General features: G+C 40.7%; 1 protein-coding gene across 2 annotated transcripts in view; it reads right to left on the bottom strand.

Annotated features, from left to right (window-relative positions):
• Window positions 1–1,440: 1,440 nt before the first annotated feature.
• spg11 (SPG11 vesicle trafficking associated, spatacsin) overlaps window positions 1,441–27,388 on the bottom strand; it is a 92,404-nt gene continuing 66,456 nt past the window's right edge. Inside the window, exons 28-41 of one of the 2 annotated variants that reach the window (XM_060914583.1) lie at window positions 25,934–26,102; window positions 25,588–25,802; window positions 25,113–25,262; window positions 24,403–24,943; window positions 22,111–22,256; window positions 21,731–21,935; window positions 19,333–19,470; window positions 17,272–17,405; window positions 15,247–15,354; window positions 14,960–15,128; window positions 14,729–14,805; window positions 14,493–14,648; window positions 2,031–2,182; window positions 1,441–1,854 (exon numbers count right to left, since the gene is read on the bottom strand). In XM_060914583.1, the coding sequence (XP_060770566.1) occupies window positions 1,674–1,854; window positions 2,031–2,182; window positions 14,493–14,648; window positions 14,729–14,805; window positions 14,960–15,128; window positions 15,247–15,354; window positions 17,272–17,405; window positions 19,333–19,470; window positions 21,731–21,935; window positions 22,111–22,256; window positions 24,403–24,943; window positions 25,113–25,262; window positions 25,588–25,802; window positions 25,934–26,102 (2,541 nt within the window). In that variant the 3' untranslated portion in view covers window positions 1,441–1,673. The remainder of the gene's footprint in view (window positions 1,855–2,030; window positions 2,183–14,492; window positions 14,649–14,728; window positions 14,806–14,959; window positions 15,129–15,246; window positions 15,355–17,271; window positions 17,406–19,332; window positions 19,471–21,730; window positions 21,936–22,110; window positions 22,257–24,402; window positions 24,944–25,112; window positions 25,263–25,587; window positions 25,803–25,933; window positions 26,103–27,388) is intronic. The other variant, XM_060914584.1, reaches the window with a different exon arrangement.

Here is a 27,388-nt window from a genome sequence, read left to right as displayed (position 1 = left end):
AGTCGTGAACCATTCTCACCCCAGCACTGACAGGGAAGTGACATGTTGCACTGGTCTGTGTGTACAGCACCTTTGCTGAGATTAACATAAAAGCATCCACCCAACAGCAGTCCTGTGAACAGAAACGGACTATATCTGGAATGGGATGTTCAAAAAGCACAAATGAGTGTGACAGTCAACGAACTTTTGGCCACATATTGCGTCAGACATACACTCACCGGCCACTTTAATAGGAACTTCTTGTTGATTCTAAGGTTCCAGTTCTTGGCTGCAGGAGTGGAACCAATGTGTTGTTCTGCTGTTGCATGCTGAGATGCTTTTCTGCTCACCACGGTTGTAAAGAGTTGCTGAGTTACTATATCCTTACTGGCAAAACGAACCAATTTAGCCATTTTCCTCTGACCCCTCTTATCAAACAAGGTGTTTGTTTCCACCCACAGAACTGTCGCTCACTCAATGTTTTTTGTACCATTCTGTGTAAACTCTAGAGGCTGTTGTGTGTGAAAACCCCAGGAGATCAGCAGTATCTGAAATACTCAAACCAGTCCATCTGGCACCAACACCCATGCCACAGTGAAAGTCACAGAGATCACAATTTTCCCCATTCTGATGTTTGAACATTAACTGAAGCTCTTGATTTGTATCTGCATGATCTTATGCATTCTGCTGCTGTCAAGGGATTGGCTGATTAGAGAACCACATAAACCAGCAGGTGTATAGGTGTACCTAATAAAGTGGCCGATGAGTATAGCATCACCTGCCACTGGGCAACACCTGAGGAAATACTATAATTGTGGGCAAAATGAGTACAAGATCAGAGGTCATATTTAAAATGATTAAAAAATAATTCCCCGCTATTTCAGTGGCACAGATGACATCTCAGCGTACACTATAGAATTGAGCCATAAAAAAAAAAAAAAGTAAAAAAGTAATCTTTATATTGGTCATGACTAACAAAAGGTTGTTAGATCTCAGAATCAACATAATGTATATTTTTACGATGGGCCATGTAAGAGAAGCTAATGAATACATTCCACAAGTAAATAGCATCCATTTAGAATGCTGAAAAACTGGTGAAACAAAATACGAATACCAATTTGTTTCTAATAGTTTTTCATGCCTTCAGCTAAAATGTTCACATCGTGATCCGAGACACTGTGCCACATTTCAATACAAAATACATTTTCACTTGCGTAAAACCTGACAAGGCATGAAAGTAAAACGAATAACCTACTCACTTCTGGCTCTGGGTTCCATTTCCAGAAATCATTTCACTGCTCGGTAATATAAAACAATAAGAACAGCATCTAAGGTGTATATAGAAGTACTGAAGTTGTAGAGCAAACCTGCATTGCTGCTAAACATGGATCAAAATATTAATGTCAAATTCAAACCTGGTTCAGTGACAGTACATGGAAGAACAGAGCACTGAACAACCAATAAATTAGCAAAGTCAGATTTAATCTCTTAAATATGTACATTTCTGTCATGAGGTCCATAACTCTGTTGAATTTATTACATAATTAATTTGTAAAAGTAACATTATGGCTGAAAACACTGCTGAAAATGTGTAAAAAAAACATTGTTCCTTTAACGCTGCCACAAAATCCAAGTCAAATCAGCAACTTGTTCAGAGCACTAAGCGAAAGCCGAGGAATGCGTTTATAGGATAGTCAGCTGCTTAACCGGTCGTTAAGGTAACTGCTTGTTTTAGAGTCCTGTAGAAGCGTGTTGGCGACATCGACAAAATTATGATTATACGCCAGTTTGTAGTGGGTATACACGTTTTCACAGTACTGCAGCAGCTTCTTCAGGTTCTGACTCACAGTGTTCGGCGGCTTGTTAATGATCAGTCTGGGGGGGGAGAAACAAAAGGTTAAATTAGTAAAACTATCTAGAGATTCCATCATGAATATTGCAATTTAATTTTATCTTCTTGATAGAAAGTTGTCCAAGACAACAAGAATTGTGAAACTGCTTTTACAACTTGGAGTGAATTACAGTTAAAAGTACAGATAAAGGACGCTTACTTTTTAGAGATTTCTTCAAACAGGCTTGCTTGAAGTGGCCTGTGCAGCTTATATTCTTCCAAGTAGGAGAAATCCCCTTTTAGAATCACCTTCTGATACAGAATCTCAGCCCAGTCAGGATTGTAATCATATGCCTCAGCTACTATAAATGACTAAGTGACACAAAACATAACAGAGAAATTACCAAATCCACCTTAAGCAATTTCTATAATAACAGTTAATACACAGTAACATGCATACTGGAAGCGCCACAGAACCCAAGTCTATTAATAAACAGATTTAAAACTTGTGTAACAAAGAAAAATGGCTAACTGTTGATATGATGAAGCTTGGGGGACATTTAGTTAACATTTATGGAAGAAGTCTCCAGTGTCAGGGCTTTGTAACAGTCAGAAGTAAAGCTGTTCTTTTACATTTTCTGTCATGGGAGAGTCTTCAGGACAGAGGACTTAGCAATTTGCAGATTCTTGGTCAAACTCCATTTTATTTATTTTTTATGCATGCGTTTGTTTTTTTTTGTTTGCAAATTACAGTAAATCAAACAGACCATTTTTACATGCAACAAAGCAAACTTTTTCTCCCCATTCTCCCTCCCATTCCCTTCCCCAAATAAGTATGACTATGAAAAGCAAGATGAAAATAAAGCAAAGCAGAAAAGAAAAAATAATAAGTAATAAAATAAAGTAAAAAAAACAAAAAACACCAACAATTATACATCTACAGTTAGGTCCATAAATATCTGGACAGAGACAACATTTTTCTAATTTTGGTTCTGTACATTACCACAATGAATTGTGAACAAAACAATTCAGATGCAGTTGAAGTTCAGACTTTCAGCTTTAATTCAGTGGGTTGAACAAAACGATTGCATAAAAATGTGAGGAACTAAAGCATTTTTTAAACACAATCCCTTCATTTCAGGGGCTCAAAATTAATTGGACAAATGAAATAATTGAAACTAAAATGTTCATTTCTAATACTTGGTTGAAAACCCTTTGTTGGCAATGACTGCCTGAAGTCTTGAACTCATGGACATCACCAGACGCTGCGTTTCCTCCTTTTTAATGCTCTGCCAGGCCTTTACTGCAGCAGTTTTCAGTTGCTGTTTGTTTGTGGGCCTTTCTGTCTGAAGTTTAGTCTTTAACAAGTGAAATGCATGCTCAATTGGGTTGAGATCAGGTGACTGACTCGGCCATTCAAGAATATTTCATTTCTTTGCTTTAATAAACTCCTGGGTTGCTTTGGCTTTGTGTTTTGGGTCATTGTCCATCTGTATTATGAAACGCCGACCAATCAGTTTGGCTGCATTTGGCTGGATTTGAGCACACAGTATGTCTCTGAATACCTCAGAATTCATCCGGCTGCTTCTGTCCTGTGTCACATCAATAAACACTAGTGACCCAGTGCCACTGGCAGCCATGCATGTCCAAGCCATCACACTGCCTCCGCTGTGTTTTACAGATGATGTGGTATGCTTTGGATCATGAGCTGTACCACACCTTCGCCATACTTTTTTCTTTCCATCATTCTGGTAGAGGTTGATCTTGGTTTCATCTGTCCAAAGAATGTTCTTCCAGAACTGTGCTGGCTTTTTTAGATGTTTTTTAGCAAAGTCCAATCTAGCCTTTTTATTCTTGAGGCTTGAGTGGCTTGCACCGTGCAGTGAACCCTCTGTATTTACTTTCATGCAGTCTTCTCTTTATGGTAGATTTGGATATTGATACGCCTACCTCCTGGAGAGTGTTGTTCACTTGGTTGGCTGTTGTGAAGGGGTTTCTCTTCACCATGGAAATTATTCTGCGATCATCCACTACTGTTGTCTTCTGTGGGCGTCTAGGTCTTTTTGCATTGATGAGTTCACCAGTGCTTTTTCTTTCTTTCTCAGGATGGACCAAACTGTAGATTTTGCCACTCCTAATATTGTAGCAATTTCTCGGATGGATTTTTTCTGTTTTCGCAGCTTAAGGATGGCTTGTTTCACCTGCATGGAGAGCTCCTTTGACCGCATGTTTTCTTCACAGCAAAATCTTCCAAATGCAAGCACCACACCTCAAATCAACTCCAGGCCTTTTATCTGCTTAATTGAGAATGACATAACGAAGGAATTGCCCACACCTGCCCATGAAATAGCCTTTGAGTCAATTGTCCAATTACTTTTGGTCCCTTTAAAAACAGGGTGGCACATGTTAAGGAGCTGAAACTCCTAAACCCTTCATCCAATTTTAATGTGGATACCCTCAAATGAAAGCTGAAAGTCTGGACTTTATGTCCATTATATAACTATAACTTGAATATGTTTCAGTAAACAGGTTAAAAAAAAAAAACAAAAAACAAAATTTGTGTCAGTGTCCAAATATATATATGGACCTAACCGTATAGAGACAAATACTGAAAACAGTTGCAATGATCAATTTCAGGGGTATTTCTCATGACATTATATCATACCACACATTCTACTCTCTCAGAGCCTCCTCCTGCTGAAGCAAGATACCAACATTAGCATCATGTCTTAAACTAATAAAAGGTCTCCAGAGATCATCAAAAACACGTTTCCGTCTAACAATGCATGTTATCTTTCCCATCGTCATGTTTGATGCCATCTCTTTAATCCATCTTCCAATTCTTGGCCCATCAACATTTTTCCAATTAAGGGAGATAATACGTTTACCTTGTAATACACACACACACACACACACACACACACAAATCTGGATTCTTTACTTTGCAAGTGTGGGATAGTTGGATATATTCCCAGAAGGAAAAGCTTGGGGTCCCGTGGTAACTTCTTAGCTAATATTTAGTCAATCATATTAATAATTTCTTGCCAGAAAGATTTCACTTTCACACATTCCCATATGCAGTGGTACAACATTCCCCTTGCTTCACTGCACTTAATACATGCATCAGGGATGTTATTATTAAACTTGTGCAATTTGACTGGGGTTACGTACAGTGGTGCTTGAAAGTTTGTGAACCCTTGAGAATTTTCTATATTTCTGCATAAATATGACCTAAAACATCAGATTTTCACACAAGTCCTAAAAGTAGATAAAGAGAACCCAGTTAAACAAATGAGACAAAAATATTATACTTGGTCATTTATTTATTGAGGAAAATGATCCAATATTACAGATCTGTGAGTGGCAAAAGTATGTGAACCTTTGCTTTCAGTATCTGGTGTGACCCCCTTGTGCAGCAATAACTGCAACTAAACGTTTATGGTAACTGTTGATCAGTCCTGCACACCGGCTTGGAGGAATTTTAGCCCATTCCTCCGTACAGAACAGCTTCAACTCTGGGATGTCGGTGGGTTTCCTCACATGAACTGCTCGCTTCAGGTCCTTCCACAACATTTCAATTGGATTAAGGTCAGGACTTGACTTGGCTATTCCAAAACATTTACTTTATTCTTCTTTAACCATTCTTTGGTAGAATGACTTGTGTGCTTAGGGTCGTTGTCTTGCTGCATGACCCACCTTCTCTTGAGATTCAGTTCATGGACAGATGTCCTGACATTTTCCTTTAGAATTCGCTGGTATAATTCAGAATTTATTGTTCCATCAATGATGGCAAGCCATCCTGGCCCAGATGCAGCAAAACAGGCCCAAACCATGATACTACCACCACCATGTTTCACAGATGGGATAAGGTTCTTATGCTGGAATGCAGTGTTTTCCTTTCTCCAAACATAACGCTTCTCATTTAAACCAAAAAGTTTTATCTTGGTTTCATCCGTCCACAAAACATTTTTCCAATAGCCTTCTGGCTTGTCCATGTGATCTTTAGCAAACTGCAGACGAGCAGCAATGTTCTTTTTGGAGAGCAGTGGCTTTCTCCTTGCAACCCTGCCATGCACACCATTGTTGTTCAGTGTTCTCCTGATGGTGGACTCATGAAGATTAACATTAGCCAAGATGAGAGAGGCCTTCAGTTGCTTAGAAGTTACCCTGGGGTCCTTTGTGACCTCGCCGACTATTACACGCCTTGCTCTTGGAGTGATCTTTGTTGGTCGACCACTCCTAGGGAGGGTAACAATGGTCTTGAATTTCCTCCATTTGTACACAATCTGTCTGACTGTGGATTGGTGGAGTCCAAACTCTTTAGAGATGGTTTTGTAACCTTTTCCAGCCTGATGAGCATCAACAACACTTTTTCTGAGGTCCTCAGAAATCTCCTTTGTTCGTGCCATGATACACTTCCACAAACGTGTTGTGCGGATCAGACTTTGATAGATCCCTGTTCTTTAAATAAAACAGGGTGCTCACTCACACCTGATTGTCATCCCATTCATTGAAAACACCTGACTCTAATTTCACCTTCAAATTAACTGCTAATCCTAGAGGTTCACATATTTTTGCCACTCACAGATATGTAACATTGGCTCATTTTCCTCAATAAATAAATGACCAAGTATAATATTTTTGTCTCATTTGTTTAACTGGGTTCTCTTTATCTACTTTTAGGACTTGTGTGAAAATCTGATTATGTTTTAGGTCATATTTATGCAGAAATAAAGAAAATTCTAAAGGGTTCACAAACTTTCAAGCACCACTGTATGTGCACGTCAGCCATTTATACTGAATAAGTTTCAGATTGCTGTTAATTGTTAGTTTCTGAGCTTTCATACATGGCTCTTTCCAGTCTTGTAGTGATATTTCATCACCTATATCTTCCATCCACAGTCTCAATTTATGCTTTGAAGATTCATCAGACCCGGACATGAATAAATCGTACAGGGATGAAATTAAACCTTTATCATAACAAAATGTCCTACAATTGCTGTCTCTAATAAAGAAGTAACAGGTATGTCCAATGAATGGTTTTGAGATGACGATATAAAACTCCTAATTTGAAGGTATTTAAAAGAAGTGCGCTTTTGGGATGTTATATTTGGTTGATATTTATGAAAAGGACATAAATACATATTTTCCGTACATATCTTGCACTTTCCTCAATCCTTTTTCAGCCCATGTTCGAAATCCTGGATTGCTACTCCCTGGTTTGAAATTGGCATTTCCCCAAATAGGACTAAAACGTGACCAAGACGGATTGATGTTCAAATATTTACAAGTATCAAACCAAATATCGATCATATTTAATACAATAGGGTTATCTGTATTTTTCCCTCAGGCTTTTCCGATCTGCTGAATACAAAAACAAGTGAAGTGGTAAGCTAGGCCTCACTGAGCAGGATTCCAATTCTATCCAGGCAGGGGTGTTTTCAGAAGAGAAATAAAACATAATGGACCGCATCTGAGCTGCCCAGTAGTACCACTGGATGTTTGGGCATTGAAGGCCTCCTCGATCATCTGGGAGATATATTAAGGATAAACGTAATCTTGGACGTTTATTTTGCCAAATAAAGTTGGTAAACAATTTTCTCATTCTGGTAAATAAGGAAGAGGGAGGTGGTAGGGAGATATTGTGGAATAAATAAAGGAATTTAGGAAGAATGTTCATTTTTAGGATATTTATCCTGCTGATCATTGAAATTGGTAATGATGTCCAGCGCTCTAGAGATGAGGGTGTAGTTTCCTGCAGCGAGTCATAATTTATTTGAGAAAATTTTATTCACCTCAGGAAAAATCTTTATGCCCAGATATGTGAAATTATCTGTAGAGCTAAAAGGAGAAACATGAACATTGCCATTTCTCCTATCTGACTCATTAAGTAACATGATAGAAGATTTTGAATAATTGATTTTGTATCTAGATATTTTTCCAAAGGTTTCAATAAGATCTTTAAGTGCTGGAATGGAGCTACTCAAAGTTTTAAGAAACAAAATCACATCGTCAGCAAAAAGTGCTCTCTTATGCTCCACCTGACCCTCCAAAATTCCATGAACATCTGTTTGCGTCCTAATTCCTATGGCAAGTGGTTCTATTGCAAGAATAAACAAACAGTAATGGAGATAGAGGACTTCCTTGCAGGCAACTTCTAGAAATATTAAAGGGTTTAGAGACCACATTATTGGTTAAGACTTCTGCAGTAAGTCCTGTACAAAGCAATCTGACCCATTTACAAAATGCATCTCCAAAGCCAAAGCAGGTAAGCACTTCGAACAGATAAGGCCATTCGACCCGGTTGAAGGCCTTCTCTGCATCAAGTGAAAGCAGGGCTGGGTCTTTCGCCGCTCTTTGACTGTGTAGAATATTCAGTACTCGCCTGACATTATGAAACCCTTGTCTACCTTGGATAAATCCATTTTGATCTCCTCCCACCAACCGAGGAAGCTGGCCTTCTAATCTTCTTGCAAGAACTTTGCATAGTATTTTTGTATATCTGAATTTAGGAGGCTAATTGGCCGCATATTTTCACATTTTGTATTTGGTTTTCACGGTTTTGGAAGCAGTGTAATTAGGGCAACTCTCATGGGTGTAGGAAGGAGACCATTCCTGAAGGATTCCTGAAACAACTCAAATAAGGGTGTCAGTAATTTGGATTGAAATGTCTTGTATAGATCTATAGGAATGCCATCGAGGCCTGCTGCTTTTCCAGCCTGCATAGAGCCTATTGCATCTGCTATCTCGTTTTGTTATTCCTTCATCTAAAGTCTTACTCTCCTCTTCAGAAAGTTGAGGAATATTAAGATAATTCAAAAGTTGTCTGTCCATCCAAGCTGGAAGAGCACTCGGAGCTATATAGTCTCTCATAGCAGACCCTGAACGTCTCACTTCAGGATTCACAACAGTTTTACCATTTGGAGCTTCTATATAATTAACTGACCTTTCTATTTGCTGTTGTTTAATGCGCCATGCTAATTTTTTCCCAGACTTTTCCCCTTGTTCATAATATGATTGAGTTTCAATAAGTTGGCAGCTGCTTTGTTGGCTGATAGTTCATTATACTGGGATCTAAGAGCAAGAAGTTCTCTATGCTTTTCTGGTGAGCTAGATTTATTTTGATAGAGATCAGTTTCAAGTTTTTTAATTTTCTCTTCTAGCATCCTCATTTCAAATTGTGCTCTTTTTTTTGAGCTAATGAAACAAATGATTTGACCCCTAATGAAGGCCTTAAATGCCCCTCACCTTATACAGTGGGGAAAACAAGTATTTGATCCCTTGCTGATTTTGTTGGTTTACCCACTAAGAAAGACTCGATCAGTCTAATATTAATGGTAGGTGTAGTCTAACATGCTGAGACAGAAGATCAAAAAGAAAATCCAGAAAATAACTTTTAAATATCTATATTAATTTATTTGTATTTTATTGAGAAAAAGTAGTATTTGATCCCCTAGTAACCATCAAGAGTTCTTGTTAATACAGACAAGTTAGACTCTCCAAATTACCTTGTCACCTAAATTGAAGACACCGGATATCACTAATGACTTGTATAAAAGCCACCTGGCCACAGAATCAATCAGTTTGTCAGACTCCAAACTCTCCAACATGGGAAAGACTAAAGAGCTTTCTGTGGATTTAAGGGAGAAGATTGTAGACCTGCACAAGACCGGTATGGGCTACAAAACCATTAGCAAGAAGCTGGGCGTTAAGGTGACAACTGTTGGTGCAATTGTGCGCAAGTACAAGACTCACAACATGATCATCAATCGACCTAGGTCTGGGGCTCCAAACAAGATCTCACCTCGTGGGGTTTCCAGGATCATGAGAACGGTGAGAAATAGACCTAATACAACACGGGCCGAGTTAATGGATGATCTTAAAGCAGCTGGGATCACAGTCACCAAGCAAACAGTTGGTAACACTTTACACCGCAATGGTCTAACATCTTGCAGTGCTCGCAAAGTACCCCTGCTTAAGAAAGCACATGTGCAGGCCCGCCTGAACTTTGCCAATGAACATCTGAATGACTTGGAGAGTGACTGGGAGAAGGTGTTATGGTCAGATGAGACCAAAATTGAGCTCTTTGGCATCAATTCAACCCGTCGTGTTTGGAGGGAGAGACATGCTGCTTATGACCCCAAGAACACCATCCCCACTGTCAAGCATGGAGGTGGTAACATTATGCTTTGGGGGTGTTTTTCTGCACAGGGCTACTTCACCGTATCAATGGGAGGATGGACGGAGCCATGTACCGTAAAATCCTAAGTGAAAACCTCCTTCCCTCTGCCAGGAAGCTTAAAATGGGTCGTGGATGGGTCTTCCAGCAGGATAATGACCCAAAGCATACAGCCAAGGCAACCAAGGAATGGCTGAAGAAGAAACATATCAAGGTCATGGAGTGGCCCAGCCAGTCTCCGGACCTGAATCCTATAGAAAATCTATGGAGAGAGCTGAAGCTCAGAGTTGCCAAGCGACAGCCACGGAATCTTGATGATTTAGAGGTCATTTGCAAAGAAGAGTGGACCAAAATTCCTCCTCATATGTGCAGAAACCTGGTCATCAACTACAAAAAACATCTGACCTCTGTGCTTGCTAATAAGGGGTTTGCCACAAAGTACCAAGTCCTTTTGGCAAGAGGGTTCAAATACTTATTTTCCTCAATAAAATGCAAATAAATTAATACAAATTCTTTAAAGTTGATTTCTTGATTTTCTTTGTGATATTCTGTCTCAGCATGTTATACTACACGTACCATTAATATTACAGACTGATCGAGTCTTTCTTAGTGGGTAAACCAACAAAATCAGCAAGGGATCAAATACTTGTTTTCCCCACTGTACTAGCCGAAGTTTCAGAAGTGTTACATTGGAAATACAGGCCAATTTGTTTATCTAAGAAATCTACAAATGCAGGGTCTAGAAGCCACTCTGGTTGGAAGCGCCATTGGGGGGGGTCGCTTACAAGCATAAATTATTGACATCTTCATATATCAAGGATACTGCTGCATGGTCAGATAGGACTACTGTATGCTGCTATATTGGCAATCTTTAATTTTGGAAACAAGTAGTGCTGAAACTAGGAAAAAAAAAAATCTATTCGTGAATGAGTTTTATAAGTGCTAGAATAGCAGGAGTATTCCACTGCCTCTGGTTTGGCATTGTCAAAGATTTGACATTGTCAGGAATAAATTGTTATAGAATTTGGGGTCATCTTCATTTGGCCTATAAACATATCAGATTTATATTTTCAAATAATAACGTACTGTACCTTGGACCATGATATATCTGCCAGCAGGGTCCCCTATAACATTATGGATTTGGAGGGGGACTGACTTATGGATCAATATCATGACTCCTCCAGCATGAGTGGTATAAGGAGCAGAGAACACTTGACCCTGCCACCTTTTTCTTATCTTAGAGATATCCCCACTTAGCAGATGAGTTTCCTGTAAGAATTATTTTTGACTGTAAAAATTTTATCCTACACATCACTTGCTTTATCGTTGCAATTTTATTCAAACCTCTACAGTTCCATGAGGTGAATTTTAGCTTAAAACTCTCGGTCATGAATTATTTGGTTCGTATTGATAACGTATTGGAGAAAACACCCCCAAAAGAAGCATAATTTGGGGGGGGGAGGAGACACCTCCCCATACCCACGGTGGTGTAGTGGTTAGCGCTGTCGCCTCACAGCAAGAAGGTCCTGGGTTCGAGCCCCGTGGCCGGCGAGGGCCTTTCTGTGTGGAGTTTGCATGTTCTCCCCGTGTCCGCGTGGGTTTCCTCCGGGTGCTCCGGTTTCCCCCACAGTCCAAAGACATGCAGGTTAGGTTAACTGGTGGCTCTAAATTGAGCGTAGGTGTGAATGAGAGTGTGAATGGTTGTCTGTGTCTATGTGTCAGCCCTGTGATGACCTGGCGACTTGTCCAGGGTGTACCCCGCCTTTCGCCCGTAGTCAGCTGAGATAGGCTCCAGCTTGCCTGCGACCCTGTAGAACAGGATAAAGCGGCTACAGATAATGAGACGAGACCCCCCCCATACCACATTGCCATGGAAACTCCTCCTCTCCTCTTCTTCTTTCACAACCGCTTACAGCAATTTTGTCCAGCTACCTCTCTCTAACTTTTCCGTCTTTAACTCTCACTGCTTGTAACTATACTAGACTAACCATTTAAACTATCATTTCTTATTATTGAACAGTGCAACTTTTTCAACTTCAACACAAGGTTGTATTAAACTAACTGACAAAGCGTAAACATCAGGGCGAACTGTCAGATACCTGTTATTCATCAGTGAGGATGGGTAAACTACTCAAGCAACTTAATACTGAACTGTTGCTGGTCTTTTATTACAGTCCGTTTTAAATCCAGTCTTTCCTGATGGGGCAAAGGTGAAATAAACCGATCCCATCCTCAAGTCCATTCTAATCCCTCAGAGACTGGAGAAGGTTGTCCACCTCAGCCGGAGTTTGGAAAAGGTGAGATCTGTCGTCATGTGTCACCAGGAGCCATGCTGGGAAGATGAGCCTGTGTTTATTGATCCCCTTGTTGAGCAGCTTCTTTCGCACATCATAGCTGCGCTGCATTTTGTGCACTCCAGCAGAAAGATCCAGGTGAAAGCGAACTTGCTTGTTGTCATAAAGGATTTTCTCTTTAATTCGTGCTGCCTTCAGCACTCGCTCCTTGTCTCTGAAATTCAAGATTTTCATTATGAGAGTCATTGGACGTCTCGTACTTGAGTTAGGGGGAAGAGTGCCGATTCTATGCGCCCGTTCGATTACCGGAGCCTCTCGCTGCTCGAGCCCCAGGGCTCCTGGCAACCACCCCTCCATAAATGCTACAGCATCTTGGCCCTCTGCTTTCTCTGGTAAACCCACCAATCTCACGTTGTTGCGTCTGCTTCTACATTCCAAGTCATCAACTTTATCAGTGAGAGTTTTAACGGTGTTTCCCAGTGTGTTGACTTTGGTTAGTAGCTCATTAACGTTATCTTCCGCATCTGAAATCCATTGCTCAGCATGTGCAATGCGCCCCGTGCATTCCTGCACCTGCTTTTTCACATCGGTAATTGTTAGCTGCACAACGTCGATTTTCTTGTAAAGACCACTTTTCAATGAAATTATGGCTTTCATAATATCTTCATTAGTTTTCTCGCCTGGATTAGCTGTTTCCCTCCTCCACGAGTGACAAGGCGTTGTTCATTTCTTCTCCCTCGGAGTGTTTGCCTTCTTGTCGTTTTTGTTTGTCCTTTTTGTTGGCCTTTGGTGGCATTTTTACGTCCAAGTACCGTGATATTCGCATTGCTTAAGTTTAAATCAAGTTCTGGTTAGTTTTTTAGGATTTATTACAAGCTAGCAGCAGAGCTCAAAGTCGTGACTACCTAGCATGTCACCATAACCGGAAGCTCAAAAGTTAGTCATGTAAACTATAACAACTGGAACTAACTTGTCTCATGGACCTTTAGAAACATTAAGCAGGGTGGCATGGTGGTGTAGTGGTTAGCACTGTCGCCTCACAGCAAGAAGGTTCTGGGTTCGAGCCCAGTGGCCGACAGGGGGGTCCTTTCTGTCAAGAGGAGTTTACATGTTCTCCCCGTGTCTATGTGGGTTTCCTCTGGTTTCCCCCCACAGTCCAAAGACATGCAGTTAGGTTAATATGGGGCGGCCTTGGGCTGAAGTGCCCTTGAGCAAGGCACCTAACCCCCAACTGCTCTCCAGGTGCTGTAGTATGGCTGCCCACTGCCCTGGGTGTGCGCACGTTAGATGGGTTAAATGCAGAGGATGAATTTCACTGTGCTTGAGTGTGCATGTGACAAAGGCTTCTTCTTCTAAAAAAATTAATATCTTGTTAATTAATAAGAAAAAAAATTATTTGTTGTTAAATTCCTGTGGTATAAAGGGGAATAAAACAATTCAAGACATTCAGTTGTAGGAAAAGAATCAGCTTTGCGGGGATAATGGGCGGCACGGTGGTGTAGTGGTTAGCGCTGTTGCCTCACAGCAAGAAGGTCCGGGTTCGAGCCCCGTGGCCGGCGAGGGCCTTTCTGTGCGGAGTTTGCATGTTCTCCCCGTGTCCGCGTGGGTTTCCTCCGGGTGCTCCGGTTTCCCCCACAGTCCAAAGACATGCAGGTTAGGTTAACTGGTGACTCTAAATTGACCGTAGGTGTGAATGTGAGTGTGAATGGTTGTCTGTGTCTATGTGTCAGCCCTGTGATGACCTGGCGACTTGTCCAGGGTGTACCCCGCCTTTCGCCCGTAATCAGCTGGGATAGGCTCCAGCTTGCCTGTGACCCTGTACAGGATAACCTTTGAGCAAGGCACCGAACCCCCAACTGCTCCCTGGGTGCTGTAGTATGGCTGCCCACTGCTCTGGGTGTGTGTGCACGCACGCTTATTGCTCACCCTAAATGCAGGGGTTAAATTTCACTGTGTGCTTAAGCGTACATGTGAGAAAGGCTTCTTCATAACAGTAACTCTGCACACCACTGTGTCATTTATTTTCCTACAACAGCACACCCCCTTATGATTTATTCCATTCATACTAATATAGTTAGCATATTATATGGTTACTGTACAGGAAAGTACAGTCCATAGTGTTTGAATAAACTCCATTTCTAGAACAAGAGCTAAAAATCCAATTACTGTATACTAGCAACTTTGAGAAAAAGAAGAGTAAACAGGAGACCTGATAGCACCGTGGTAGAGCCATCGTGGCACCGAGTAGTTCTGATGGCCGGAGATTGACTACACGATGGTCCTGTCCATGACTGATGAAGTGAAGCTGCAGAGTGACGAGTTTCGCCATTTTTACACACCGCAATGCTTGCCGCATACATGAATCCTAAAGGGGCACAGCGCACACACTCAGATACAGCCACAAAAATAACCAAGGATAAACAAAGTTTACAGATTAACCAGTACCTTTGAATAACTTTCTGCAGCATCTTTCAGCAAAAAGAGGACCTTCTCTAAGCCACCTTTGAGCTCTGGGGTAACCACTGATAAAAATGGGGGGAAAAAAAAGGCAAATATGACTATTTCAAAGGGGAAAATCAGTATTGAAGATATTCATAAAAAAATGAATTTAATAACCAGGTTGAACTAATGGGTGTATATCGCATGGTTTGAATCTTATCCATACTCCAGCCTCACCCCACGGCTGGGACTCGATGAGTTTGAGCTGTGTTCGAGCAGCTCCTTCGTGATTCTCTCCGATCTCTCGACGCATGCTGAAACAAAGAGCCACCATGTTGTATTTCTCACTGTCCCCTGGCAGACAGCGCTTAATGTAGTCCAGAAGTGCTGTCTTTAATCTCGTGTTCTGTAACACATACATACAAATCACACACTCAAAAGATGAAAACATGCATGCACAGAGACCTGGAGGAGTTTGGGGGGGAAAAAAAAAAGGAAAAAAAAAAAAAAAAAGTCTCTTTTACCGACTCCACTTTCTTTCTCAGAAGCATCTCAAAACGATGGTTTTGGTTGAGAAGATCAAAAATGTAAGTCATTTCATTATATCTTCCAATACCAGTCAATAACCGGACCTAAAGAAAAGAAAAAACAAAAAAACCCAAAACTGACCTCACTGGCCTTTTACAGAGCACACAGCTGTCAAATAAAAATGCCCAGCAAGATGGAACATTCATTATAACATTTCATACACCTTAAAGGATATGGGACATGAAACATAAATGCACGCTATATCAGTTTCTTTCCATTAAAAATATGAATTAATTGCATCAACAAATACAAAATCATCTATTAAATTCAGCAAAATCGTTATATTCGTGATGATATGGCATTTCTGCTTGACTTCCGATATGCATTTTCTACAACCGGAAGAGCCGCTGTCACGTGATCATACGTCATAAAAACTTTAGGACACAGCACAAGCGGGTAGATGAATGGAGAAGTGGATGACAAGAAAATTGTTTTTATAGTCTTTAACGTACATTGAACATCATTGTGTATTGTGCTGCTTATGGTTGCAATAATTCCAATGAGAAATGCCCTGGAGTAAGTTTTTTTGCATTCCCCAAGGACCCGAAGCTGAGGAAAGTGTGGGCTCACTACTGCCGTAGAAAAAACTTTGCACCTACTGTTTCCCACAAACTGTGTTCGGACCATTTCACAGAGGATTCTTTCAACTTTAATACTCAGGTACTGAACGAAATTAATTGCCAAGCCAAATTTAAGAGGCTACTTAAAGATGGAGCCGTTCCCAACGTCCCAATTCAGGAACAAGACGGCGGAGTGAAACCAGAAGTGCTACGGCCACCACGAGGTGCATTCGCTAAGCGACTGAAAGCCGAGGTAAGGATTAGTATTATAATTTTGGGTGTATCAATTATGCATTTAAGCAATTATGCATTAATGCAATTAAGCATTTTTTTAAATTATGCGCGAATAAAACAGAGTTGACAAATTTCAATGCAACAATAGATATCGATTATGTTTTCAAAACAATTGAATAATTTTCTGGAGCAACTATGCGGATTCCGACATAAACATCGGTGAGGACAATAGGCCGTATAGCCGGGTTCATGGAGGCAGTGATAGCGCCATAATATACAGGGCCTAACATTCCTACAACTGTAGAGACAGTCAAGAAATCCTGTAACATGAATAGACATTTAAATAAATGTTATGTTGGTAAGTTTGTTTAACTTTTCTTAATTTTCATCTCTTTCGCCAAACGGCGTAGTGTTGTTGGCTGTGTGATGGCGTTTCGCCATTTTGAATGTTTTCATCTCGGACTCTGGAAGCATTGTATCTCAATCAATCTCGAAAAATATCAGCAAAAAAAAAAAAAAAACTAGCTTGCAACGGACTTTAGCTAGATCTATGATGAACTTTCAATGTATGACACAAAAATAATACTTCTTTCAACAGATCATTAGCCTTTGAGCAGAATTGTTTTTAACTTACCAGGAAGTGTTATCGAGCCGACCGCTTTCAGTTTCATGGGGATTGAATGAACTCTCACTCTCAGAATCATCTGACCCGTCAGAGTAAAGACAAGATCCATGTTCATGTGAATTTCCAGCTATCGGTTCGAATTGATAGGGTCTAACTTCACATCTCTGTGAAACATCGGGAATATCACTGTCGATGGTGTCCATTTCGGTAACCTGTTTACATTAGATTCCCAAGCGCTGGCTCCTTGGAAAGTTTTTGTGACGTCACAGGTCACGTGACCACCTAGCTCATTAACGAATCCTTGTTTTACGCTGATGTATAAAAAAAAAGTTGAATAATGTGATGATTTTCACATTTTTGACGCCCTGCAGTGATTCAGATGGCATTTCTGATGTCCTTTATACATAATTATACCCAGAAAAAAATCCATGTCCCATATCCTTTAAGTTATTTAGTTGAAATCACATGAAGTGTAACTTTTTTTTTGGCCACAAAAAATAATGTAAAAAATTTAGCACTGAAAATATGGGGATCGTCCTCACCAGCAGCCCATATCTCTCCCCGTGGGCCAGATGTGTATGGCTGAGGTGTCGGGCTGCTTGCAAGACCTTGACGATGCCCTCCATGTTACAGGTAAGACTGAAGCAGTCATGTGCCAGGATCAGCAGCTCCACAGCTACAGAAGACACACATCACCCACTCAGCAGTTTAAACAGTGCATTAATACAGAACATTTAGGCACAGCATGAATTTCATGTGAAAGGTCACTTGTGCTCCATCTAAACCCAAAAAACAAAAGCAGCTCTCTTACAAAATTTAGCAACTGCGGCAAATACAGACTGTGTGGCTTTATTTTGCCTCTAGACGAATATTGAGGATGACCTTTTCGTGATGGCAACGAGACGACTGGCAATCATAATGTGCTGTGTACACACACACACACACATCTGAGACCACACTGAAAATCTAGGAACATTGATTTTTTTCCCCCCATTTAAAACTGGAAATGAACAAAGATTTAGAAAAATAAACAAACAAACAAAGGAGCTAACCATTCAATTCAAGACTCAGTATTCAAGATTCTTGAATTCTTCTTTCAATATTAGGTCACCATTTAAAAAGGTTGATATTGATTATATTAGCTCCTTTGAGAAAAAAAAAAAAAGCCCAAATTTTCCGTGAGACTTATACGGTATTTCCCAGGGAAGTGTGTGTTCAAATGACACGCCAAAGGATTTCATTTAATATTGATTGTCAGGTTTTACACAAACCTGTGTAGTCCAGGCCAGCTCGAGTGCACGGTTTGGGTAAAGCAAAAGGAGGACATACAAGAGTCAACTTTGCATTCAGGTTGTTGCTGATATTATATTTTTTAAATGAGAAAATAATGCAAAATAGAAGCTTTTTTTGTGGTCTCAGACAATTGGACCTCAGTGAAACCCCCCAACCCCTTATTCCAGTACCAATATATAAAAGAGCCAAGTTTCAAAAGTCGTCATTAGTTGACCAGTAGTAACTGTAGACATAGCAACATTAAGTTGTATACAAAGAGTAAGACTGTAACTACTACAAATTTGTGTACTACATATACAATTATTATTGAACAACTACTGCCACTGAGGCCCACTTTACACGGGGACGGTCTGAAACAAAAACGCAAAAGTCCGTTTTCGTTCTCACTTTTTTCCGCGTCTACACGACCGTTTTCAAGGAGGAAATCTGCGTCTATACGGTGACGCATAAATGTGTGGAATTCAATTGGATGTGCATGCCAGGCGGCTAGGTGGTGCTGTGAAAGACCTCCGCTATGTCTGCACGCATGCGCAACGTCTTCCGTCTTGTCTGATCTGCACATCTGCGCCGCAAAAACATTGACTACTCTGGCTATGGTAAGTAAGAAAGTAAGTAAAAAAAGTAAGAGCATGCTATACCCGCCTCCGTTCATTAACGGTATATGTGCAGATTCGGTATAGATGTTCGAAGGACTCCTGGACGTTTATTAAAGCTGCCAGAGCAGCTTGAAGGTCCGTTGGATCGATGTAATCAGACATGCTCTTACTTTTTTACTTACTTTCTTACTTCCCGGGCTGGCATGTACAGTATATGACATATGTATGACGTAAACGCATACCCGACGTGAGCAGATCTGAGCAGGGTTTCGCATATTGGGTAGTTTAGACGGATATGCAACGGGGGCTGTTTTTAACTTATCCACTCTGGAAGGCGTTTTCAATTTTTTCCGTTTTTCAGCCTCGGAAACGCCGTCCCCGTGTAGACGAAAGGCACTTCCGATAAAACATTTAGTCGCTTTTACCCGACAGCGTCCTCGTGCAAACGGGTCCTGAGTCTAAGGAAGGCAACCTGTCCATCAAAGTATACAAGAGAGCCGAGACAATTCTGCAACATTAACTTCTGAAACTTTTCCGACTGAAACCTTCTGAAACCTTTTTTTTATATATTGGTTCTGGAATGAGACCAAGATTCCTGCACAGCTACATTACTGTTTTGGTGCTTCGTAAGTGGGGAGTTAGATGTATAAATTCTAAAAGATTACACCCAAGACTGAAAATGCCATGAGTAAGACATGAGTATTTGTAACTTACTGCATCCCAGTTCTGCCAGGGAAACTGTAGGGATGATATCCAACAACTTGATGCCCACCAAGTTGGCGTCACCACACAGTTTAGCCAGTTGCAAGAAGGCTTCTTTGCCTTCGGAAGGACTGTATATATGCCGCTCTGCTGCAAAATAAGCAGGTAATAAGTATAATTTAATACATGAAATATGGATATACTCCATCCATCAGTCTATACCGTTTATATCTCAGCGTCACAGGCAAGCTGGAGCCAATCCCAGCTGACTTTGGGTGAGAGGCAGGGTACACCCTAGGCAGGTCGCCAGTCTAACGCAGGGCTATAACTTACTGTCACAGTTACCCTCTCTTAATACTCTATATCCTAGGTATACTGTACATGTATACTTTGTACACTGTACATGTTCTCTTTTGTCTTTCACGTCATTGTTCCAAACTAGATTTGTAACTACAAAGCGCTCAAATGGTAAACGATTAAGATCTAGATTGGGTTTTCGTTCACCTTCCCTCCCTACAAGTTTATATAATGTTGCTGGTTCGATTTCCTGGACCAGCAGGTGAATGGCTGAAGTGCTCTTGAGCAAGGCACCAAACTTCCAACTGTTCCCCAGGCTGCTCAGAGTATGTTGTACATCGCTCTGTATAACAGCGTCTGATAAATGCCTGTAACGTAATGTAATACCTTACAAGGCAATCCAAAAGGAACTAACCTCTGGAGACCCATCAAACTAAATCCTAATATGTCCACATACAAAGAGATGATGTGTTTTACAAAGTTAAAAGGCTAACATCCTTATTTAATGCTGGAACCTCAGTCCTACAGGGCTATTACAGCAATTTGCCTCAGTCCAGCAGGCACGGTAGCAAGTGAAGAAGAAAAAACAAAAACCCCGACAGGCTTGAATTGTGTATAACAGCCATCCATCTATTATCTATAATAGAGGAAGCTAGAGCTAATCCCAGCTGACTTTGGTCGAGAGTCAGGGTTTACACTGGGGTAACACAGTAAATGAACAACTATTCAAACCTATGGGCAACGTAGAGTAGCCAGTTGACTTAATCTGCAGGTCTTTGGACTGTGGGAGGAAACCCACACAGGCATGTGGAGTTTGCACGTTCTCCTCACATTAAGGCCTCCATTGGCTGGGAGACTCGAAGGCTACATCCACACGACAACGGCAACGAGATTTTATTAAAAAAAAAAAAAAATATATATATATATATATATATATATATATATATATATATATATATATATATATATATATATATATATATCACGTCCACATGGGCAACGGATCAGTAAAATATCAGATACATATGGCAACGCAACACTTGCTGAAAACGATGCAATACACATGCCACACCTCTAGGGGCGCTGTAAGACGGTCCCATCGGAGACACCAGAACAATAGAAGAAGTAGGACGCATGCGCATAAACCCCTTCTACCCGGCGAAGCACTCACAGGAACAAACACACAACAACAAGATGGCTGCGACTACGCAAGGAAATCGTGCCTTCTGTGTGTACAAATTAGTTTTATTAGTGTGCATAGTTTTATATAACTTTTCTTATTGTGTGTGAACATTTTGAAAAGCAGTCTTATCCAATAAAAAAGAAATTCAAGAAATGGTTCTTGTTTATTTAAAAGAAAAGCTGTATACAAAAGTGAATGCAATGCAGTGGTTCATACAAAACAGCGAGAGTGCTGCTTGTTCTAGTCATGTGGTTGTGACGTCATCGTAAACAAATCCGTTCTACTCATCCAGACGACTTCGCAACGGCGCCGTTGCCAGACTTTTCCACTCTGGAACCCGTTCTCAAAAAATATCGTTCTGAGGCACCCAAAATGCCGGTGCCGTGTGGACGCCAGGCCGAAACGATAAACAATTTTATCAGATTCACCTGAATCCGTTGCCGTGTGGACAGCCTCTAAAACAAAACCTTCTTGCTGTGAGGAGACAGTGCTAACCACTGCACCACTATGCCACCCTGGATAATCCTCAAAGTATGGCCCCCCCCCATTTGTTATACATTACGTTCTTATAAAGCCGATATTGCAATATAAACAGTTTTATTTTTATTTAAATTATTTATCAAGGGAAATCCCAGTGGTTAAAGAGCAACAAGAAAGGGAAATTAACACAAAAATGAGTATTCAAACGATTAGATATTCTACATTATGAAATTGCATTTCCCAATTTAAAAAAAATAAAATCAGTGAATGGGATAAAACTGATCTTTGAAAGAGTTGCAAACTGTCTCCTTACATTCTGGAGATACCCTGAAGGCAAACCTAAATCATCCACAGCAGCTCTGTAAACTCATCTGATTATGCAATACCGGAGACAAAATCTTAAATATATTTTTAAAAAAAATCTGAAAAAACAAAATTCTACTTTGTTACCTGTCTCTCTGTCCTGTGAGGCGGCCAGTAGTCCATCCAACACTGTGGAGGTGATGAGCTGTGCTACAGAAACCGGCTGCAAGCCCTGCACAGTAATAAAAGCCTGCGCTTTCTTATAGCGCTCAGGCTGCTGGGACAGGAGAACTTTCCGTAGCACTGCCTCTGGCTCTTCAGAGGAAATCTGACTGTAGGAACAATGCAGTTCCTGCAGGGAGGAAGCAGATAAAACACATTTAGGCAGCAGGTCGTCTTCCTAATATTTTCTATCTGCAAATTTGGAAATCTGACTTTGATAGGATGATTTCAAATACTCCTGCTTAAGAATTTTTTGATCTTGAAAGAAACCTTTTTTATATAAGCCACAAATACTTATACTGTACCTTGGAGAGCTCATAAAGGCTGAGAACCTGCTTACAGTAGCTCTTGCCATGACGGCATTGATCTATTAGAAGCTCAAGCTGGGAGAGAGTGTGGTCTCTAGGTGAGGAAACCACTACAAAAGAGGACAGACTTCCTGTGCTGGAGCCTGAAGGAAGAAGAAAAAGCATAAAAATGTGGAACTGCAACTCAATACTGAATAGTGCACAGCTTCTCAAATGGATATACAGTTGGACGCAAGTATGATTTAAAGGAGAACTGAAGGCAAATTTTATCATCAAAATTCTATTCCTCATTTTATTAAATATCGGAATGCATTTTTGATAGCTACCATATGTTGTCGCTGCTATAGCAAGTTATGAGTGTTTGAAATATGCTCTGTAATATATCAGTCCATAAGTCAAAGCAATGGCCGTAAACGAGATTCATTGAGACCTGTGCGAGACATCGTAGGACGGAAGTAAAACGTACAGCGGAAATCAGTGACCAACATCTGCCAACGTTGTCAAAATACACGTGTGCCCTCTTTCGAATACTGATGTAATCAAGCCAGAAGTTTTGTTTTTTTTGATAGCAAATCAGGAAAGTTTGAAAAAAGTAGGCAGTAATCATCATTTAAACTTGTTTTTGTGCAATATTTCGTTTGGAAAACAGTTTTCAAAATGGCGGCACTGGCACTTCACGTTTCGAAGTCTCACACAAGTCTTGTGAAGATTGCACGGATAAGCGACGCCTGCCGCGGACCAAACGAACTACATTCAACACGGCTAAAAACCGAATAGGCCGATAAGCATAATATTTAACTGCAATTAGTTGCCAATACAAGTCACGATATAAGGTTACTAAAACCGAAAACGTAATTGAAGAACATGTTAATTAAGAAATAAAGCAAGTTTAAAAATGACTTCAGTTTGCCTTTGAAGGTAGACTGCCTTTCAGATTTTTCAAGTTTAGGTCATAAAAAAAATTTTCCGACACCCAATAATTTTTGTTTAGTGGAGCAAAAGCTACTGAATTTGAATCACAGACTTCCAAATTTCATTAGTTTTTTAAAAAGAGAACAATTAATGAATTTAGGGCCACATGGCCCTAAATTCTCTGCTATTTTTTCCTGCTTCACTATGACCCAATTCAAGATACTACATCATGCATCACATGGTGGGCTTTCCCTGTTCGTGCAAGGTATTGTGGGATACAAATTTGAAACAGGAGAGAAAAAGGAGGATGTGAGTGTGCGAATGAAACGTGGAAGACTGACTACAGTAACAAAAGACATTATGTTGGGAAGGAAACACAGGCCCAAACTAATAAATATCAGCGGTCAGCGAGCACCTTGGCGTGATCAGCTGTTTGTTTAGCGACAAAATGATGTAGCGGTCAGTACACGATCAAAGGTAAACCGGCACATGTGCACACGGACTTCCTCTGTCTGCTTGACTGCGCGAAGCGAGCGATTTCATGCACATTTGCTTGGGAATCCCCTCAAATTAAATAACTTCCCAGCTACAGAATGGCCTGATATTTTGTGAGATATTACAGAAACAAACATGTATCATAATGACCAAATTTCAGAGGGAACTAAATTTCAGTGAGTTGATGAAATTGAAAGGCCGGCTCACTTTAACAGCAACAACAACAACAAAAAAATCCCCTTCATCTAAACGGTGTGTGTCAGCATGGAAAAACCCTTCAAATGGCCTAATTTTTTACATTTTCTACTTTGTTGAGCTCTGAAAAAGGTTTTCCTGAAGTAACACACGTTTCCCTTTTGGATGCGTCTCAACCAGAAGTTATAGGTTGACAAACAGAAAGGAGTTCCCATCACTTTCATCATCCACACCAGTCTCTGTCTAATCACCTGAGGGAAGTCACTCATGGCATTGTGACTTCATTGTCTGCACGGACCTCGATGTGATCGTAATTGCTGATTAAATTTGTAAAGTTTCTTGTTACTCTCTGTTTTGCGATCACATACAGCGATCCAACAGCTTGTTCAAAAGCACAACATTTATTTAAATCACAAACCTAGCTAGCAAACATAGCTAATAAGCCAGACATCTTTAGACATGATCTGTTATTAATGCTTTTGTTGTTTAACTTAGATCAAAATTTTGGTAAAATGCATTCATGTTTTCTTGACGTACAGATGTCAAACTATCGCATGGCAGATAAACTTTTTTTTGCACCGACATCTGACGAGTTTTCCCAGGCCACCACACAAGCAATAGTACTTTCACTGAAGCTGTGCATTTTAGTTCCCCACAACAATCACAGTTTGAGCACAATATCCTTACAGCTGGGTAAGCTTCTCCTTTTATCTTGGTCAGAGCTGAGAAGTTCCTGCAGTCCCGGCTGAATTTCTCCACAGGCCAAACCCCGGCACTGCAACACCAGCCACACATCTTTGTGCAGCAGCTCAAAATATCGACACACTCTACTTGCTTCGTGAACACTCCCCTCATCCAACAGTTGACCAACGAGAGCGGACAGTGCCTTTCGGTCCTCCTCCTCGAGCAAGCAACCCTCCTCTGTTGTTGGAAGACCTTCCATGTTCAAATATGCTTGATCATCCAAGATGGCCAATTTGGAAAAGGAGTATTCTTTGAGGAGGATGTCAAAGGCATCTGGTCCAGTGGCTGGAGTGAACAGGCTCTGCTGCTCCAGGGCTGTGGTGAGGACCATCCAGCGGATACGCCATTCCCACTGGCGCTTTTCCAGCTCTGCTAAACGTTCCAGCGCAGGCGGGCCGTGCTGGCAAAGCCAATGAGCAGCTAATGCCAGCAGAAGGCATTGCTCCTGTACCTGAAGGAGCACCGTGTGTCTCTGCACAGGATCCTGTAAAACAATTTATATATATACATAAAGCCTATATAAAATGAAGGAAAAATGAGAAAATGTAACATACCTGGAAGTACATGAATATGAATTCATATAGAAATTAACTGAACTCTGAAATTAAATTTAGAAAAATGATACACTGTGACCGAAGAGAATAGAATATGACCTCTGTGTGGGACAGAAAGAACTGGCAAGCTGACTCCGCGCCAATGCAGTCTGCCTTAAACTGCTCTTGACATTTCTTCCAGAAGGCCAGACGAGTCTCCTGTCTTTCCCACTGACGTGTTGCCTTTAACACCTTCAGATCTCTCGACAGCTTCAAGTGGTAACAGAGAAAATGGTAAAGGAAACATGTACATGACTGTATGGCTGGGGTTAAGATGAGAAAAATACCAGAACACCACCTTATTAAAATTAAATTGTAAAAAAAAAAAAAAAAAAAAAAAAAAGTGTCGGGTCCTGAGTCTTAAAATGACCATCAACTAGACAAACAAATAAAACAGGACTGAAATCAGAAAATGAGGGGGGAAAAACAAACAAACAGTTCTCTTCTCATCTGCTAGCCTTTGTGTGCAACCAATCAGATTCTAATCAATCCAGAACACAAAATCAACCAAGCTTCTTCACACAGATTCTCACACCTCATTTATTATCAAGCGGTCAATGGGCAGCCCTGCCAGCTCAGCCACTTTCCTGGCCTGACAGAACAGAGTAAGGTCCTGCAGCTCCTCCAGCATCCTCTGGCACTCCCTCTGCAGGCTCTTAGTGGTATAGTTCTCCAGAAGGCATGGGGACAGAGGCACTGGTGTGTCAGCCAGGATTTGACTCAGCTGACTCAGCTTTTTAAAGTCAGGACCTTGAGGAAATAAGAAAGGGGTGAAGTGTGGACCTGGTAAATCTTCCATTTCATTCCAGTGTGTCGCTTTGTGTTTGTTGTATGTACAGTTTTGCATCACATTGCAGTTCTCAATGTGTGATGTCTAATACCATTAGATTTCAGCATACGCTCCATATCAGCCAGTAGCTGTAGCAGCCTGCGCAGCTCATACTGCGTCCCGCATTGCTGCAACAGGGTGAGGAGCAGCACAGAGGCTTGAGCTTCCACCCACTGAACTGGGAGACACTCCGAACCCAGGACACTACCACTGTTCCGCAGCTAGAAACAAAGCAAGAAGATCATTAAACACATTTATTAGACTCATTAAGTGGTGTTGAGAGCCATGCAAAAGTTGTAGCTGTGAGAGTGCTGCTTATAGTGAAGATATCCCTGCATTCCCAAAGCCACAGCTCTAGGTTCTGCAGTTCAGCTCCAGTAATTGCTTTTAACTTCATGGAAGAGGTCCACTAGTTACTAATTTACACATCATATGCATACAGCATGCTCCAAGTTTATCCTCATATATTACAGGAAACATTCCCCAATTTGTGCAGTTGTGGCAGTAGTAAGGAAAAAACAAAACAAAAAAAAAACCCCACCTTCAGCAGACCAGTTATTAAAGATAGAAGGAAAGATGGAGATTAAAAGGAGATGAAAATATTCTTTTTTTTTGAAGGACTTAAAAATGGCATCAAAGCTGAGAACAAAAAAATGAAAAATCTGACAAAATTAATAATGTAAACCACCCCCTTTGAAAAGTAACATTTTAAACAATCTCTCAATGAACAAACTATTTCCAAAATGTTGACAAGTTTAATATAACATCTGTTTAACTTAGAACGTGAAAGTAAGGTTAATAATATAACTTAGATTGCACTTTTTTTTCAGTTTTACTCAAATTAGGGTGGTGCAAAAAGGAGTACACCCCACAACAAAAACTACTACATCTCGTACTTTGTATGGCCTCCATGATTTTTAATGACAGCACCAAGTCTTCTAGGCATGGAATGAACAAGTTGGCGACATTTTGCAACATCAATCTTTTTCCATTCTTCAACAATGACCTCTTTTATTGACTGGATGCTGGATGGAGAGTGATGCTCAACTTGTCTCTTCAGAATTCCCCAAAGAAAATCATTTATTTACACCACAAAGGTGAAGACTACAAGATGATCAGCAAAGCTTTACTTATCAGTCAGAATACTGTAGCAAAAGTGGTACAAAAAATTTAAGAAAGATGGAACTGCAACCATCTCACAGAGGCGTCCAGGTCGTCCACGGAAGTTAACACCTCGACAGGAGCGTCTTCTGATGAGAAGGGTTGGAGAAAATCGGCATGCAAGGTCACTGCAGTTATCTAAAGAAGTAGAAAGCCAAACTGGGGTGACTATTTCCCATGACACAATACGGTGTACACTGCAGAGGAATGGCATGCATGGATGCCGTCCACGAAAGAAGCCTCTCCTAAAGCCCAGGCACAAAAAAACCTGCCTAGAGTTTGCCAGGGCCCGTGCTGACAAAGATGAAGACTACTGGGACTCTATACTCTGGAGTGATGAGACCAA

This window comes from Neoarius graeffei, chromosome 2 (genome assembly GCF_027579695.1).
Source record: "Neoarius graeffei isolate fNeoGra1 chromosome 2, fNeoGra1.pri, whole genome shotgun sequence".
NCBI classification, from domain to species: domain Eukaryota; kingdom Metazoa; phylum Chordata; class Actinopteri; order Siluriformes; family Ariidae; genus Neoarius; species Neoarius graeffei.
The sequence above is the reverse complement of the archived record's forward strand: the minus strand, read 5'-3'. Positions and strand labels throughout refer to the sequence as shown.